Source organism: Neoarius graeffei, chromosome 5 (assembly GCF_027579695.1).
Source record: "Neoarius graeffei isolate fNeoGra1 chromosome 5, fNeoGra1.pri, whole genome shotgun sequence".
NCBI lineage: Eukaryota > Metazoa > Chordata > Actinopteri > Siluriformes > Ariidae > Neoarius > Neoarius graeffei.
The window spans coordinates 7,050,907-7,069,574 of record NC_083573.1 but is presented as its reverse complement, the minus strand read 5'-3'; the positions used below and the strand labels follow the sequence as shown (position 1 = coordinate 7,069,574).

The following is an 18,668-nucleotide window of genomic DNA, read 5'->3' as shown; positions in this document are numbered from 1 at the left end:
AGTTTATCGAACCGTCACATTGACCAATCAGCGTGCGGTTTGCTTGCAAACAGGAAGTGGTTCCCTCATCTCGCGGTGTTTCAACTGAACCCGAAAACACGTTTTTCTCGCTGCTACATGTAAGTGTTTATGTAAAAAATAAATAAATTTAGGTTTTAGGAAAAGAAGTATTAGTTTTAGAATGCTATTTTGTGCTTTCTGTTCTCTAGATCTGGTGTGATATGCCTTGCTAGTCTGTTCGTACGAGGCAGGACTCTTTAACATGTTGCAAAACAATTAAAATTAAACCTTAAATATCTTTAGAATAGCATCAGGTGTTGTATAAAAGTAGCTAAAATTGCTCAGATGGAAACCATCCATCCATTTATTTGTTAATGTATATTCTGTGAATAATGTGACATGGATATGGACAGGGAAACAAACACCCACTAAAAAAAAAAAATAATAAAGTAGAATAAAAAAAAAATAATGAACAACATATAGACAGAATGATCATTTAAAAAAAGCCTTAAATGCTGATCAAATAAACTGCATCTTGCTGGAAAAAAGATCAAATGAGAAAATGTCTGCATGCTTTATACACCAGACTATTAATTTGAATCATGATCAGAATTATTGCAATATTTTGTCACTTTTATTCTGTAGATATTGCCATCAAGCCTGTAAAAATAAACCCTCATTCGTTTTTGAAATCCATAATCTACCCGCATGATTTTCGTCACCGTTGAAATTCAAATATTAAAACATTTATGGTAGAAATTGCGCTCGTATCAGTGTTATCGCAGTCCTAATGATGTCCATTGTATATGATATACACTCAACATCCACTTTATTAAACCGATCCCTTGACAGCAGCACAATGCGTAAAGTCATGCAGATAGAAATTGAGAGCTTCAGTTAATGTTCACAATGTTCAAACATCAGAATGGGGAAAAACTGTGATCTGAATTTTTCTGTGACTTTCTTTCACAATAGCATGGGTGTTGGTTTAACCCAGATGGACTGGTTTGAGTATTTCAGAAACTGCTGATCACAGTCTCTATACACAGAATGGTGCGAAAAACAAAAAACATTGAGCGACTGAGGGAGGGACGGTTCTGCGGGTGGAAAAAAACAAACGCCTTGTTGATAAGAGAGGCCAGAGGAAAATGGACAGATTCGAGATTTTTTTTTTTCAGGAAGGCTATCGTAACTCATATAATCACTCTTTACAACCGTGGTGAGCAGAAAAGCAACAGCAGAAGAACACATTGGGTTCCACTCCTCCGAAGAACAAGTTCAAATTAAAGTGGCCGGTGTGTGTAAACTGACCAAATTTGCTAATTAAGAAGACAGTCATGCAAAGCTGAAACACACATTCTTTACAGTTCTGATCTTGTTGTTCCTGACACAGCTATTGAAATTAACGCCAGTGTGAGTCATCTCTGAAACAAGACTATTTTATGACGCATCCGATATCTGATCTGCGCTTCTTATCTCTTGTATCTGTGGTCGCATGCGAGCACTATATCAGACATGTTTTACAGCACATGTAAAAGCAGAGTCATCACAGCACTGTCGAAAAATAACTAGGGTCTTGTTGCATCTGTGAGGGTTCTGGTCATTTTGGCTGTGGATCAACATCTAGTTAGTTTTCTTATGGTCTAAAGCGCTGTCCCAAATGCTCGTTCCTAGTTAGCTTTCTTCGTAGAACGTCGGCCATTTTGGCCGTGTTTCATACCATAGAATTCTTGTCTATTTAGTGTTAAAATCATCAAGGGCCTTCTTATCACACATTACTGACAGGATTTTTCTGCCAACAGAGAAATGTCTACAGATGAGCTGGTGTATCTCGGGATCCTCGCCGCGTCCATACCCGTGGGGGTCCTGTTCCGCTATCTCAGTAAGTCCCGACTCAGCAGGACACTTTTTGGTGATTGATTTCGACCGTCACGGAATTGTTTTTTACGAATTAACTTCCTCTGTGGAACCTTCTCCACTACGGAATCTGCACACATCTGTCTGATGAACATTAACTCTCAGTTTTAAAATGGTATCCTATATTTTTGACCTCTTGCATTTTAAGATCTTGATTGTTGTGTTGCGGAACAGCTCCTCCAGTGAAGCAGGGGGCAGCACTGAGTTTGGGTCTCCTCATCACCATTACCACATGCGGGATACACACTTTACACTCGCTGTGCACCGTGCTGGGAACGTGGCTGATTATACGAGTCAACTGGAGGTGAGCGTGCGGGTCCAGATGTTTAACATGACACGTAGCCCCGCCCACTCGATATCGAAAGGATGGGTGAATGTAGACATTGGAGAACCACGGATTATTCAGACTTTATATATACGTAGGATGTGTCCTTGGGTTTCTACTGATGTTTGAGTGTATGTAGGTTGGGCCTTTCATCATTGTGTGGTTAGATTTTCGCGATTTCATCATTAGAGGTTTTTTTAGACTGGTTTCCTGTTCCTTTTTCCTCTCGGTATCTGTGGTTCAATGCAAATGATGCATTTTAATACAACAAACCACATCCTGCTAAAAGAAGAACGACGTAATAAAAACGGATAGATACTTTGGCTCCGCCTCAAGCCCGCCCTTATTGGTGAGTTGTTCATGTCAGGAGCGTGCATGCCTGGAGATATGAACTGAAGCGCAGCTCAGAACAGCAATTAATTTTCATGTAAAATGCTTAACTGTAATCGTGTAATTTTTACGAAGATTATTGATTTCAACATTGTCAGAGTACAAATTAGGAGTTTTCGGTCGAGACTAACGAAGCTACTATTTCGTAAATAGCTACCATTGGCTAATTGCTCAAAGCAACATGAGTATAAATAGCGAACGTAAGGTACCAACTGAAAATAGCCTGGGAATCAACAGTCAACATTTACACTCAACACAAACTTTTTTTTTAAATTATTATTATTTGTGGAAAAAAAATCGCCGCAATCCATGCATGATGTTCGGCTAGCTCAGAAACCTGCAGGAAGCTACGCATCTGAAGGAAGAAGTGGGTTTTTTTTAATGCTTCACTCATTCTATCAGTGGAGTTTGTTGATAATAACTGACTGGCTAAACTTAACAAGCTACTTCGAGGGTTAGTTCCGGTTATACAGTAAATTGTAACTTGTTCGTAAATGTAGCTAGTGTTAGCTGCCTTGGTTTGTGCCGACGCTTTGTTCACTCACATTAGTTGGCGAGTTATAATGTCAGTAAACCAAGCTAGCAGCTAGCTTCGACATCAGAATGAGCAACAGCGCTGTTCAGGACAGGTGTGGATAAAAGTTTTACTGCAGCCAGCCACTAGACGTTTTGGTTTCATTTTTCATTCCTTCAACTCATCATGGTTTTAATGTTGATGCGTAATCTCAGTGTACAACAACGCATATGCTCGTTGTGAGTATTTCTTACTTGTACTTGAAAGTACCTCTACACTGTGTTCCAAATTATTATGCAAATCATATTTTCTCACATTTTCCTAAATTATCTATATTAATGGCAGTCATCATGATTTTCCAGTCATCAGCCATTAGAGTACAATTCAAATGTTTTTGAACGAACCTCCCAATGATAACGGTAAATTTTTAAGAAATAAAAAACACAAATGCACCCAAAATGCATGTTCCAAATTATTACGCACAATTGAGTTTCCAAACATTTTATTGTCATAAAGAACAAAAAATGGTCATGTGTGAAATTAGATACATTAGCAGGTCATGACTAACTGAAATGTAACTGAAATCAAACACTATTTAAATCAAAACATTATCACAAGTGAAGTCACATCTGAACATAGGACCCCTTGTTGAAAAGGACCTTCTCAAGTCTTCCATCCATTGAATTTGTCAGTTTTTGGATAGTATCTGTTGGAACTGCCTTGCATGAGGACAGAATAGCCTCCTAGAGCTGCTGTTGAGATGTGAACTGCCTCCCACCATCATAAACACTTCTCTTGATGATGCTCCAAAGGTTCTCGATAGGGTTGAGATCAGGGGAGGATGGGGGCCACACCATAAGTTTGTCTCCTTTGATGCCCATTGCAGCCAGAGATGCAGATGTATTCTTTGCAGCATGACATGGTGCATTGTCATGCATGAAAATGATCTTGTTTCGAAAAGCACGATTCTTCCTTTTGAACCATGGCAGGAAGTGTTCTTTGAGGAACTCCACATTCGTTATGGATGTCATCTTCGCACCGTCAGGGATCCTAAAAGGGCCGACAATCTCTCTCCCCACGATTCTAGCCCAAAACATCACTCCACCACCTCCTTGTTGGCGCCGTAGCCTTGTTTGCATGGGGTGGCCGTCAACCAACCATCCACCACTCCATCCGTCTGGACCATCGAGGGTTGCACGACATTCATCGGTGAACAGAACAGTTTTGAAGTCAGTCTTCATGTATTGCCTGGCCCACTGGAGCCGTTTCTGCTCGTGTCCAATGGATAGGGGAGGTCGAAACGATGGCTTACGCACCGCTGCAAACCCCTGGAGGACCCTGCATCTTGTTGTTCGGGGCACGTTGGAGGCACCAGCAGCTTCAAAAACTTGTCTGCTGCTATGACGGGGCATTTTTACAGCTGCTCTTTTGATCCAGCGTATTTGCCTGTAGGAAAGAGTCCTGGATTTTCCATTATCAGCACGCACACGTGTGTGCTCTGAATCAGCTACATACTTCTTGATAGTGCGATGATCGCGATGAAGTCTCTTGGCAATTTTGATTGTTGCCATGCCTTGACCCAAACATTCAACTATTTGTTGGTTTTCAGCAGCCGACAGGTCCTTTTTCTTGCCCATTTGGGTTGAAAATGGTAGCCTGCTTAATAATATGGGACAACCTTCTTTAGTAGTTTCCCCTTTAATTGGACTCACCTGCCAAACTAATTAGCACAGGTGTCTTCAATTGGTTTCAGTGATATACAGAGCCCTGATACACATTACCATTCATGAGTTTAACTGACAAACAAAATATCTTACCTTACCACTCTTAAACACTTGTTGCATAATAATTTGGAACACAGTGTAAATGGATAAAAAGTACGATGTATTATTCTTTTAAAAAATAAAAATTGTAATAATTGGTGGACTACTGTGCTGTAAGAAGAAAAAAACACTTCAGGACGTCCTGTAGTAGGAAAATAATCAACTTCAGGGATGATCCTGTCGCATCGCTCCACCACCGTTGATTATTTTTCTCGAACAGCACGTCTCCACGGGTTTTAATCCTTACTTATTACGTTCATCTATAATATAATCAAGTTACAATGTTGTGTTATTCCTGATATGTTTAATATCATGTTTATGTCTTTGTAGGAAAGCTCCATCCCTTTGTCTCGGCTGGACGTTCCTTTATCTTTTATTCTTTCGTATGTTCACGTGGTCCAGACATCTTCCGTTTGCGAACGCCATCCAGCTCCTCCTCACCCTGAAGGTCAGCACGAACGATGTTCTGACGCTGTTGCATTACAATCATGACTGCGTGTGCAAAAAAAAAAAAAAAGCGGAGCAAATTTTCGATGATGAAAACGAAGAACAGAAAGACGCATCCGTGATGTGTTGTGTGTTACAGATGGTCAGTTTGGCGTATGAGGTTCAGAGCTATCACTTGGAGAAGAAAAAGGAAGTGAGCTCGTTTTCCAAGTCGCCTGTGATTGGCCAGCTGTCTCATGAGCCCTCCCTCTATGACATCATCTCCTACAGCTACTGCTATATTGGGATCATGACAGGTGATTTAGTTTGAGTGTGGGGTTGAGTCAAATGGCCCAATTGCTCACTGGTCAGTCAACTTCCTACATGTTGTGACTTCATTAAAGGTGCAATGTTTTGAATGTTTTTCTGACCAACGCCAAAAATAACACGGAAAATATGTAAAAAACGATGGTTTCGGCAGGATTTTGCCTGTGGGTTTGAAAGTGTTGTCATGGCAATCTTTGCTAATGCTAACTCGACACTCACTGGCCACTTTATTAGGAGCACCCATACATCCACCTGCTGTGTGATGCAGTTCTCTAATCAGCCGATCCCTCGACAGCAACACAGTGCGTAAAATCATCGAGGTACAAATCAAGAGCTTCGGTTAATGTTCATAATGTTCAAACATCAGAATGAGAAAAAAATGCGATCGCAAAGCAGTGTTGTAGTCGAGTCACTAAACCTCGAGTCAGAGTCCAGTCTCGAGTCCACAGCGTTCAAGTCCAAGTCATTAAAGACAATTTCGAGTCAAGTCCGAAAACAAGACTCCAACCGCGCCATTTGACGGTGGCTGTTGCTGCCTTTATGTGAAACCGTTTAGGGCGCGCACAAGAGAGTCCGCTTGGCGCGCACCTGAGAGTCTGTCTGAGGCACACGCCAAGGCGCGCAGGTATGACACTCTCGCACGAAATCCGTACAAAAATCAATGTCGATAAAAAATATCTGAGACCAAATTATTACGACATTTGAAGGAGAACTGAAGGGAAATTTTTTTTATTCTCAAAATTATATTTCTCTCATTTTATTCATGCATTTTTGATCACTATTTTTTTGTCACTGCGATAGCGAGTTACACTACCGTTCAAAAGTTTGGGGTCACCCAGACAATTTTGTGTTTTCCATGAAAAGTCACACTTTTATTTCCCACCATAAGTTGTAAAATGAATAGAAAATATAGTCAAGACATTTTTCTGGCCATTTTGAGCGTTTAATCGACCCCACAAATGTGATGCTCCAGAAACTCAATCTGCTCAAAGGAAGGTCAGTTTTATAGCTTCTCTAAAGAGCTCAACTATTTTCAGCTGTGCTAACATGATTGTACAAGGGTTTTCTAATCATCCATTAGCCTTCTGAGGCAATGAGCAAACACATTGTACCATTAGAACACTGGAGTGAGAGTTGCTGGAAATGGGCCTCTATACACCTATGGAGATATTGCACCAAAAACCACACATTTGCAGCTAGAATAGTCATTTACCACATTAGCAATGTATAGAGTGGATTTCTGATTAGTTTAAAGTCATCTTCATTGAAAAGAACAGTGCTTTTCTTTCAAAAATAAGGACATTTCAAAGTGACCCCAAACTTTTGAACGGTAGTGTATGAGTGTTTGAAATATGCTCTGTAATACATCAGTCCATATGTCAGAGCAACGGCCGTAAACGAGATTCGTTGAGACCTGTGCGAGACATCGTCGGACGGAAGTAAAACGTACAGGAGCAATTCCAGTGTTATGGACGTGACACTTGAACTCAAAATGGCAACAAATGACCCAGTGCATGTTTTATTGTCTCCCAGTATTTAAACAGGTGTTGCATATTTTAAGGCTGTACCATACTGGAGAAGTGATAGAACAAGAACAATTCCCATAGTACATCTAGGGCAGGGGTGGCCAACCAGTCGGAGCCCAAGAGCCACAATTCTTACTGTGTTACGGCAAAGAGCCACATCGGCACATGAAGATGGGCACACAAATATTACCCTTCCTTCTGCGCGCGCGGACACACACACACACACACACAGCCACATTGATGTCACACTCCAACTTAACCAATGCCCCACACCAACATGATAATGATACATTTACTGCAGTACCAAGACCACAGGCCAGTCGTTTTCAACAGTGGCGACTGGTGAAGAAAATTGTAGGTGGGGCACAAAGGCAGACATTGTTTACATGTGGGGATTTCCCCCATTGGGGGGGTTCCGGGGGGCCTCCCCCGAAAAATTTTGGATTTCTTAGATGCAATTTCCTGTATTCTAGTGCATTTTGGAGTTACCTGTTTAACATCGAAAATGCAAAAGCCATTTTGATTCAGCTTGAATTCTCAACTGCATGACCTGCACAAGACCTGCATTCAAATAAGTATTCAAATAAATACAGTCAGTCGGAAAATGGAAATTACAAAGTGCTAATTTAATTTCCTCAAACAGTACAAGCTCCATAGGCACTGGGAACAGTGATCAGTGCAAGTGCAAATATAGATAAAATATAATACAATGCTCAAATTTTTGAAAGAACAACACACGCACACACACAAATTGATAACTGGAAAACAAATGAACAAATACATAATGTATATACACTACATGCCAAAAGTTTGGACACACCTTCTCATTCAATGTGTTCTGTGTTCTCATGACTACACTTACAGTATACTCTACTCTCACTCAAGGCATCAAAACTGAATGAGCACTCACCCACTACTCAGGCTTGCGCGCCCAGCGCGTATCCCAAGCCTCAGCAGCAGGGATGGTATGAAATTCACCAGAAATGTTCCAAGCCAGTTTATACGATGCATGTGTTACTGTCTCTGATTGTTTTGTAAATTTTTTGAAGAGCTGTACCTTCTTTTGTGATTGACTTTTTAACGTGATTAACTTGTGTTTACGAAGTTCACTCCCTTTCGGAAAGTCCTGGTCAATTTTAGCATGTAGTGAGCTGAAGTGACGCTGAAGACTTGAAATGCGATAATGACGACTGACATAGAAGGCAGAATGGCTTGCCATAACGTTCAACGAAAAAATATAAATCCTCCCACTCTGTTAAAAACGTCCTGTTTTCATCTTCATATTTTCTTTCTGAAGTGCATTTTTTCCCTGCTATTTTGAGATCTGAAATTTAGCATATCATCTCACGCACCTGCGCATTTGTCATGATGTGAAAATACCGTAATGAAACCAAGCGAAGCACCTTTATATAAAATAACCGTAATTAACTGCAGTGAAGCGAAAACGCACATAAAACCACAAACGAACACCAACTTGGACGTGAAGGTGAGAGCCGCATGACACCAGGCAAAGAGCCGCATGCGGCTCGCGAGCCGCGGGTTGGCCACCTATGATCTAGGGCATGCCAGAAAACGCCAATAAAAGATGCGTTATGGATGTGACAGAAAAAGTATCACTTTTCTTGGGTGACTGTACATTTTTATCAAACTCTGTGAAATTGTAAACCTAATGTCGAAATGGAGATATCCATTTGATAGAGGGGTCCAAGGTGAATATTAAAAAATCTTTGTTTAAAATATTTTGTACTTCATGCAGAGTTTCGGAAGGAAAAGTCAGCGTTATGGATGTGACGAAATTCCGTTATGGACGTGACGCGTCTGAAATAGACATGGCATATGTTTAGAAAATCAGCAATTTAACCAGCATAACCCTTTGAAAAACTCTCTAAATATCAGCTAAAACTATCAAAGTTCTTAAATAATATTTAGGATGGCTATTGTTTTGCTGTTTTGTGGATTTTAGCATACATTTCTGTGGCTTGTGGCAATAATATAGAATTGTACATGATCAAAGTTGATTTTAGCTTGGGTTTTACATTATAAGAAAGAAAGACTGACAGTGACATATTAGGTTGGTTACAAATTGGTTCAACTTATTCACATCTGTAAAATACAGGCCTAGGTGAGATCTCTGGGAGTGGTTTTGATGTATTACATGTTGCTTTATTTTTGCATGGTGAGGTTGACATTTACATGGAATTGCCCACAGCGGAAATCAAAGTGACCGACATCTGCCAGCGTTGTCAAAAAACGCACGCGCCCTCTTTTGAATGCTGACGTAATCAAGCCGGAAGTTTTGTTTGTTTTGATAGCAATCAGGAAAGTTTGAAAAAAAGTCGTCAGTAATCGTCATTTAAACTCGTTTTTGTGCGATATTTCGTTTGGAAAACAGTTTTCAAAATGGCGGCACTGACACCTGGCTGACACTTCACGTTTCGAAGTCTCGCACAAGTCTCGTGAAGATGGCGCAGATAAGCGACGCCTGCCGTGGACCAAACGCACTAAATTCAACACGGCGAAAAACCGAACAGGCCGATAAGTATAATATTTAATTGCAATTAGTTCCCAATACGAGTCACGATATAAGGTTACTAAAAATGAAAACGTAATTGAATAACATGTTAATTAAGAAATAAAGCAAGTTTAAAAATGACTTCAGTTCTCCTTTAATGTACGAGTCCAAGTCTGAGTCATCAGCGCTCAAGTCCGAGTCGAGTCACGAGCCCTTAAAATTAGGGCACGAGTCAGACTGTCTCAGAGTGTGACTTTCTTTCACTGTCACATGGGTGTTGGTTTGAGCCAGATGGACTGGTCTGAGTGTTTCAGAAACTGCTGATCTCCTGGGGGTTTTCACACACAGTCCCTCTACACAGAATGGTGCGAGAAACAAAAAACATTGAGTGAGCAATAGCTCTGTGGGTGGAAAGTAAACAAACGCCTTGTTGATAAAAGAGGTCAGAGGAAAATGGCCAGATTGGTTCGAGCTTTTTTGCCTGGAAGGATAGCGTAAACTCATCTCATCTCATTATCTGTAGCCGCTTTATCCTTCTACAGGGTCGCAGGCGAGCTGGAGCCTATCCCAGCTGACTACGGGCGAAAGGCGGGGTACACCCTGGACAAGTCGCCAGGTCATCACAGGGCTGACACATAGACACAGACAACCATTCACATTCACACCTACGCTCAATTTAGAGTCACCAGTTAACCTAACCTACATGTCTTTGGACTGTGGGGGAAACCGGAGCACCCGGAGGAAACCCACGCGGACACGGGGAGAACATGCAAACTCCACACAGAAAGGCCCTCGCCAGCCCCGGGGCTCGAACCCAGGACCTTCTTGCTGTGAGGCGACAGCGCTAACCACTACACCACTGTGCCGCCCCTAGAGTAAACTCTTATACATATAATCACTCTTTACAACCGTGGTGAGCAGAAAAGCATCTCGGCAGAAAAGCAACAGAAGAAGACCACACTGGGTTTCACTCCTGTGAAGAACAGGAACCTTAGAATCAAGGACAATTTCCTATTAAAGTGGCCAGTGAGTGTAGTTGGACCGCTGCTTTGTGTTCATGGGTGGGGAAAAGAGGGCGGGCTCAATTTCAGCTCCACCTACTTAACTAATCTTAGCTAATGCACCTTTAATTCGCGCAAGATATTTTTGTGTTTTAACATGGGAACAAAACCTTCTCAAAATGTCGTCGTGTCGAAAATAGGTTTCCATGGTGATTGAAAATACATTCCACGAGTGTTCCATCTCTCTCTCTCTCTCTGTCTTTCAGGGCCGTTCTTCCGTTACCAGACGTACGTGGACTGGCTTGAACAGACCGATCCTCTCTTGCTGCCATGTAAAGCGCCGTGCCTGAGCAGGTTAAAGATGGTTCCTGTTTATGGCACTCTCTTCGTGGGTGTGAACTTCCTGTTCCCGTTGTCCTACGTTCGCACTGCCGACTTCCTGGAACACAACTTCTTCTTCAGGTGTGTTCTTCTTGTGTTATGCTGCAACTAAAAACGAAGTGTTGGACTATACAAGATCATTGTTGCTAGGCAACCATGCGAATGCTGTAAGAAGCTCGCGTACAGCCGTGAAATCTACCGAACGTAACTGATAAACGTTGCAGGTTTTTCTACATGGTGGCGGTCTTCTTCGTGTTCCGCATGAGGTTCTACTCGGCGTGGTGCGGCGCCGAGGCCGGCTGCATCACCGCAGGACTCGGGTGTTACCCGCAGGGGGCAGAGTCCAAACCAGGAGGAGGACCTACAGTACAGTACAGGTCTGCGTTTCTTTGTTACTGGATGTTGGAAGATATTTTGGGTACAGATGAGATGTGAACACACATTTCTAACAGTTATGGCTGCACGCCTGGTGATTTATTTATTTATTTATTTTAATTAATATGGTTAATTTTTGCGCTGTTGAAGGTATGGTCTGTATCTTATGGAGCGGCTCCTTTTAGTTTAGCCAGTAGCTTGTTGGCTTGCTTGCATAGCTAGCTTGTTAGCTTCAAGGTTAGTAGGCGTGTTCTAGCGGTATAATTCCAGCGGCAAGTCTTCGCTATCCCCGCCCCTTTCTCCATTTATGCAGTGGTCTCAAAGTTTAGGGGGATAAAAGGGTACGAGGCAGAGAATAGGAGGGTACAATTAAAAAGGCTGAAGCCCTTCACCGTGAACGGCAGGCGAGAAAAACGGAAAACTGCGGTTATCTGAGACAGTTTCAAGGCGTTTGGGGAGGAATTTCCGATTTATTGTCAACAGCAAAATAGAGTCGGAAGTGATGGTAATCAATCCTAAAAATTTTCATTGAACTGCCATATAGTAATGAATGAAAACGAAATTTGACAATACAAAACTTTATATATTTTTGATGTTTACAAAATCAAGTAACAGTAACTTGATTTTGTAAACATCAAAAATATGTTTTCGATAGTCAAATTTTCTTTCTGATTCATATAAGTTATAAGAAGTGAATCTATATTCATCTGACAACGAGTGACATCTCTTGCAACAGCAATTGTACAAAAACAAATACATATAAACTCGTATATATTTATAATTTTAACGGTTACAGGGCTCGAGATTAAGGACTGCCCGATTGCCCGGGGCAAGTGAAACATGCATTCGGGCAAGTTGGAATGAGCATATATTACGAACTAGCACCACAAAAATGAAGCTTTTTGATCTTTTGTTTCAATTTCTAAAAGCGTCTTTCACTACGTCTCCGCCATTATGTCTTGGCTGTTTTCTTTGTCTCAGTTTCATTTACTGCTTTGCAAGTTATTTTATATCCCCCCGCTGTTGTAGTATGGTATGCGGACTGTTTCCAAACTCCTTGTGCATGACGTCATGCATCACGTGATAATTACAGCTAGGGTCAGACAGACACCGTCTTCCATGCAAGCCAGGCTTAATCTGTCTTCAATCTGGTTAATTTTTGTGCTGTTTTTGTTTGTTCAAACAGAGAAATCGATAAAAGGCATTACCGTCTCCCCGCTATCGAGAAAAATTTTCACAAATAGAAGCAAATGCTTCAAGAACAACGAGGAAATGAGCGGTTAAAGAATACGAGGACAGGAGCTCAGCCTGAAAACTCCAGAGAAATTCACGATTGTATTTAAAACGTATTTTACAAAAACAGAAAGTGGGAAGTGAGGATGGAAGAGTTTGCTGAAGAATCTTTTTTTTTTCCTGCTTGCATTCGAGTTAGCGCCTTCATGAAAATGTTTGTTTGATTTTCTTACAGGTGAAGCAGCTTCCTTATTCAACACCGAAAACCCAGATTGGTTTCAAACAACTCGGGTATAAAAAAAACTCAACAAGGAGCGACATGCGCGATAAATCCTGAAAGAACAGAACAGATCTGGGGTTTTTTTTGTTTTTTGTTTTTTTTAAATATCATCCACCTCTTGGTTTATTTAAAAAATAACATGACACGTCATGACAGACCGGCTGCACTGATTCAGTGACAGGTTGCCAGGTCTGTATAAAACACCCACAACCGACACACTAAACAATTTTAAACTCAAGCATTATCCTGTCTGTCATTACGCAGTGTGGGGTTTTTTTTTTACCCTAGAGGTGGATGATATAGCTTTTTTTAAAAAAAAAAAAAGGATATATAAATATTCTCAAAGACAGTGCTGTTCAAAAGTCTTGGCACCCTATTGTTTTCTTCATATAAACTTTGTTATAGATTTCTACATTCTCGAGTAATGACCCTACAGTCTGAGAGAGTTCTACACAAACACACTGAACTTTGCAACAGCTGCATGCATGTGAAATGGAAATAAATCGACGAAGGCAGGAAAAACTATTTTGGATAAAATTATTTTTGTCCGTTCCAACCAATAACCAAACTTAAGAATAAACTTAATCAAGAACCAAACTTCAACTCGGTGTGTGATCTTCATTTTATGTTGCAATTCACAACTTTTCGATGGTTTTCTGAAAAAAAAAAAGTAGTACTCGCAAAATAGGGGGTAAGTGGAAATTTACCCCCACTTGCCTCCCAGGGCAAGTGGGTTTAAAAGTTAATGTCGAGCCCTGGGTTTAACTTGAACTGCATGACTGGTGTCAAGTCTCAGTACGTGACTCCCCGATAAGGACACATTGTATTCCATCGCAAGTCAAAATGTAAGCAATGTCAATGCGCCGAGGATGCCAAGTGGGCGGGTTTGACCCAAAACAGGCCGTATCCAATAACGGGATCGTGATCAGTATTTATAATTGAATATTTAGCCGACCAGCATTTATGCATGGCCCCAATCAGAGCAACGGCTAAAATCACAGACTTACCCGTGTGGTTCGAGGCCTTTTTGAAAACCGGGCATCTAACGCTCCGCTTCTTCGTCACGATTTCTAACCACGTGGTAGCACAGCTCAATCACAGCACACGAAACTTTGTCAACACCTTATCAGCCAATCAGATGACATCTTCGTTGCAGCATAACGGCTGCCTTTATTTCCTACAGACGTGTTCGCATCTGGCCATTATCTAGTTGCATCAAACTTAGTTTCACATCGCACGCTGCTCAGTTTTGTCCAGATATGTAAACGAAAATATTTTTTGTGACTCGGTGAAAAATAGACGGCGGCGAATCCTACTCCAGACGGCGACTTGCACTACTTTTGAGACCTCTGTTTATGGCCGAGCCAGGAGTTAGGCTGCCAAAATGGCCACGCCCATATCCTCTATATTTGAGCTCTTCAGAAATCCTATGAGTGATGTCACAGGCTTTGTCCATTATTTCAGTAGTAACCTTAACACTGATGGTAAAGCATGTGTACGTGTGTGTGTGTTTAGCCCTGAGCCTGGTACTCTGGTTGAGTATGACTTCAGAACCATCCAGAACATCGACTGCTACAACACGGACTTCTGTGTGAAAGTGCGACACGGCATGCGCTACTGGAACATGACGGTGCAGTGGTGGCTTCATCAGTACATCTACAGCAGCGCACCGTTTAAAGCCTACGCCCTGAGGTAACACACACACACACGCGCTTATATTCATACTCATCATTACATCTACAGCAGCTCTCTCTCTCTCTCTCTAGGGCGGGCTGGACGATGCTGGTGAGCGCCTATTGGCACGGTCTGCATGTGGGTTATTATCTGTCCTTCCTCACCATCCCGGTGTGTATCGCCGCAGAGTTAGCAATGGAGTCGTGTGTGCGCACGCGTCTCGGCGCTGAGGGACAGAAGCTGTTCGACTGGGTGCACTGGTTCCTGAAGATGCGTGCGTACGACTACATGTGCATGGGCTTCGTCCTGCTGACGGCCAGCGACACACTGCGCTACTGGAGCTCCATTTACTTCCTGATCCACGCCGTGGCGCTCGTCTGCATCGTTGCCGGAAAACTGATGGGTGGAAGGAAGAAGGACAAGGACACGACGACGAAGGAGGAAGCCAAGAAGTGACACTCGTCTCCCGACAAACTGCCAAACGTGTTCTGCAGTGCATTCTGGGATTTCAGGAGAGTGATGTGTGTTTCAGGTTCTAATTAATGCGCCTGCTGTGGAAGAACTACAAATCCCAGCATGCACTGCTTCACTGCCAAGTACCGTGTTTACGTTAGGCCCCGTTTTAGCTCTGTTTTTACCACGCCCTCTACAGCTTCCTTTTAAAATGCACAATGCCCAAGCGGAGGAAGAAGCGCGTCGGGGTTTTCAGTCTGACCAACAAGCACCTAAAACGACGTTCAATCACATCGACTCGCGAATGAAAGAGTGAATGGAGGGGTTGGAGGGAGGCTGATCAAGGAAGGAAGGAACGAACGAAGGACATGATTGATGAAGGGCAAATTTTGAAAGAAAGAAAAAGAAACAAACATCGTTTTGGGATGAAGGAAAGGAAAACGGAAAATAGCGAAAAAATACAGACGCAAGATAGAGGGATGAAATTGAGTTTTTTGGTTTCTTTTTTTTTTTTTAAGGCGTGATAAAGGAAATAAACGCTTTACTTGGGCGGATGAAGTTTTGGGGCGTGTTTAAAACAGAACTGAAATGGATGATGAACAGATTTTGATGTTTCTGTCCTAAAAGACGAAATGGATGGAGGTAGGGAAAAAACAAAAAGCATCTCAAAATGGGCATTCAAGTCTCACGTTCCAGTCCTGGTTCAGTAACCAGTGTCTAATTCCTTCATCTCCCAGCATGCACTGCACATAAGTATTGAAAGAGATTATCAAAAAAGGAGGTCTTTAAGTACAATGTATCCCAGAATGCACTGCTTCTGTGCCAACAGCAGTCAGTGTTTATTTTAGAAAAGTCGTCGTTTGTTTGTAAGCTCGAAACTCCCAGAGTGCACTGCTTCGGTGCCGGTTCTCATGTTAAGGTTTGTTCGAAAGTAGAACGTGCCAAATGGAGACAAAAAAAAAGCACAGTTAGATTCCAACTCCATCTCCCAGCATGCACTGCTTCTGTCCTCACTGCCATGCATCCGTGGTTCAGAGCGTGACAATGGTGAGAGAAATTCATCGCAAGTGTATAAAGACGACATCACCCATCATGCACTGCTTCTTCACCTCCACTGCCATATAAACCTGACCAGAGGTTCTCCGGGGTCCTGACGTGATGGACATGGGGTGCTCTGGTACAAGAACGTGAATGTTAAAGTGAGACAGTGTTTGCGTTTATTCAAAGAGTTTTACAAAGGTTCATGGGAGTCAAAGACCATCTTTGTTCTGGGGGGTTTGTTTGTCTGTCTTTGAGCACCAACTTTTGATTTCTATTTCTGCCACTTGATGATATATTTTCACATTCCTTCACTGGAGCATTCTGGACGAAGCCTATTTCCTGTCCTAAGAACATGGCAACAAAATTGTCTTTTTTTTTTTTGGAAATGAACAGAAATTTCCGGAAATCTGGTCTGTAAAACGACGTTGTTTTGCTTTTCACGTGGCTTCCGGAGAATCTTTCTTCACACATTCGCTATGTAGTCGTACTGGACTGTTACAGATTTACGCATTAATTCAAATTAATATGTATTAATTTTACGAATTAATTCCAAACACTGCTTCGTTGGCGACGTGCAGCTACTTTCCACAGGAAAATGCCTCTGTGCTCCTCGGTCACGCAATCACGCTGAATGCGAATGTAAATTTTGTGTGTATTTTTAAGTATTTTACACCATAACGCCGTTTCGTTGTTTTGCCATCAGACTAAACAGTCGTGTTGATGTATTAAAATTTCAAATTGAAGCGATCCTGTGTCTTCATTTCCAGTGTAACATGACCTTTTTTTTTTGGTGTTTTCTCTTCTTGTTAGTGCTATTAGCTAATGGCCAAGCTAGCTGTGCGAAATAGCTACGTATAATTGGGAACTCCAATAACAAGCCTGCGATGTCGGCTTGTTATATTTAATGCCTTGTTTCAGGAAGTTTTTAAATAGTTAGCTATTATGATTTCGCCAAAACTTGGAACCACAGCTAGCTTGCTTAATAACTAGATTTAGCAAACAGTTGCTCCATTTGAATGCGACAGTCCATTGTGGGCGTGTCCCAAACACCCCACACACATACAATTGGTTTATTATTTCAACAAAGATAGTAATATATTTGTGTAGCATGTTTTTTTACTGGTTTAATTTTTTTTATTCTATACTGCAATTCATTCCAGAAGCATATACGAGAAGCACGTTCACCACTTCCTCTCAATTATTACCACAATAATTTGATAACAGTAGAGTGGTGGCTACAATTACGGACAGTCCATAATTATCGACACCTTTTCAAATTTACCAATAAAAAACAATTTTACGAAGGCGAGTTTCAGCTACAACAGTGATTATTGGTTAATTAATCAATCGGAAGACCCGCCTCGCCCTTTGATCTTGTCATCTGATGACGCAGCTCGTTACCTGAGATGGAATTTTTTTTAACACGATCAGCAATTTTTCGGAAAGCCGGACGTTAACATCCCAGGTAAGCATGGTGGAAAGATCACGGACATGTTTTTACTTCTCAAATTCACCGATATTTCTTGACCTTGCCGAAACCTACTTTGTTTTTTCATTTGACAGTCGCCATTTTGTATCTCAATGCACGTTTGAGAAGTCACGTGAGGTGTCGATAACAGTGATCACTTTCACCGGTGTCCACCATTATCGACACCTTGTGGAATTAAAGGACATTTGCAACTGTTATGGATTGATCTTTGTGTAACATTGTTGAAGCAGATGAAGTACTTAAAAAATAGAAGTGCTGTGATTATAATAGTTATTTTCTGATTCATAACAGAATGGAATGTTATTATAGAGTATTTGGAATCGTGTTGCAATAAATAGAATTAGACTAGAATTAAATTCTGAGCATATAAAAAATTACATGCTTGAAATATTCAGATTTTTTTTTTTTTTTGTAGTTTGTTGTAAGTATCGACCACACGTTACAATATCAGGAGACATTTTATATTTTGGTTCGAGGAATGACATGCGACCTTTGACCTGGATTTTCATGTGGTTACAATGTCAATTGCCTGTTGATATTTATTGATAAGCGACAAAACTAGAAATTAATACAAACAACGAATGATTAACAAAATCTGAGCTACGGAAATACTTCGAAAGTGGGTAGAAAGTGGAACTAAAATATTTTCTGACACAGGTTAAACGTTATCAGTTCATTTGTTTACAAACATTCGAATTACTTCATTTATGTCAGCACTGATATCGATATATTTATATAAAATACATTTTGTACTAGGGCGGCATGGTGGTGTAGTGGTTAGCGCTGTCGCCTCACAGCAAGAAGGTCCGGGTTCGAGCCCTGTGGCCGGTGAGGGCCTTTCTGTGCGGAGTTTGCATGTTCTCCCCGTGTCCGCGTGGGTTTCCTCCGGGTGCTCCGGTTTCCCCCACAGTCCAAAGACATGCAGGTTAGGTTAACTGGTGACTCTAAATTGACCATAGGTGTGAATGTGGGTGTGAATGG

The 18,668-nt window shown here is 41.5% G+C and overlaps 1 protein-coding gene across 1 annotated transcript; it reads left to right on the top strand.

The window, feature by feature from the left end:
* The first annotated feature begins 17 nt into the window (after positions 1-17).
* Positions 18-16,941, top strand: mboat7 (membrane bound O-acyltransferase domain containing 7). Its single transcript, XM_060921090.1, has 9 exons — positions 18-119; positions 1,803-1,882; positions 2,092-2,221; positions 5,300-5,417; positions 5,556-5,712; positions 11,028-11,223; positions 11,367-11,519; positions 14,546-14,722; positions 14,797-16,941. The coding sequence occupies exons 2-9, from the start codon at positions 1,807-1,809 to the stop codon at positions 15,158-15,160; spliced, it is 1,371 nt and encodes a 456-aa protein (XP_060777073.1). The 5' UTR covers positions 18-119; positions 1,803-1,806; the 3' UTR covers positions 15,161-16,941.
* Positions 16,942-18,668: the final 1,727 nt, after the last annotated feature.

Bases quoted from the DNA above. Each gene is read 5' to 3' on its own strand.
- mboat7 (XM_060921090.1), top strand. From the start codon at position 1,807: ATGTCTACAGATGAGCTGGTGTATCTCGGGATCCTCGCCGCGTCCATA. The intron at 11,224-11,366 runs GTGTGTTCTTCT...TAAACGTTGCAG, and splicing joins GAACACAACTTCTTCTTCAG to GTTTTTCTACATGGTGGCGG. The intron at 14,723-14,796 runs GTAACACACACA...CTCTCTCTCTAG, and splicing joins TTTAAAGCCTACGCCCTGAG to GGCGGGCTGGACGATGCTGG.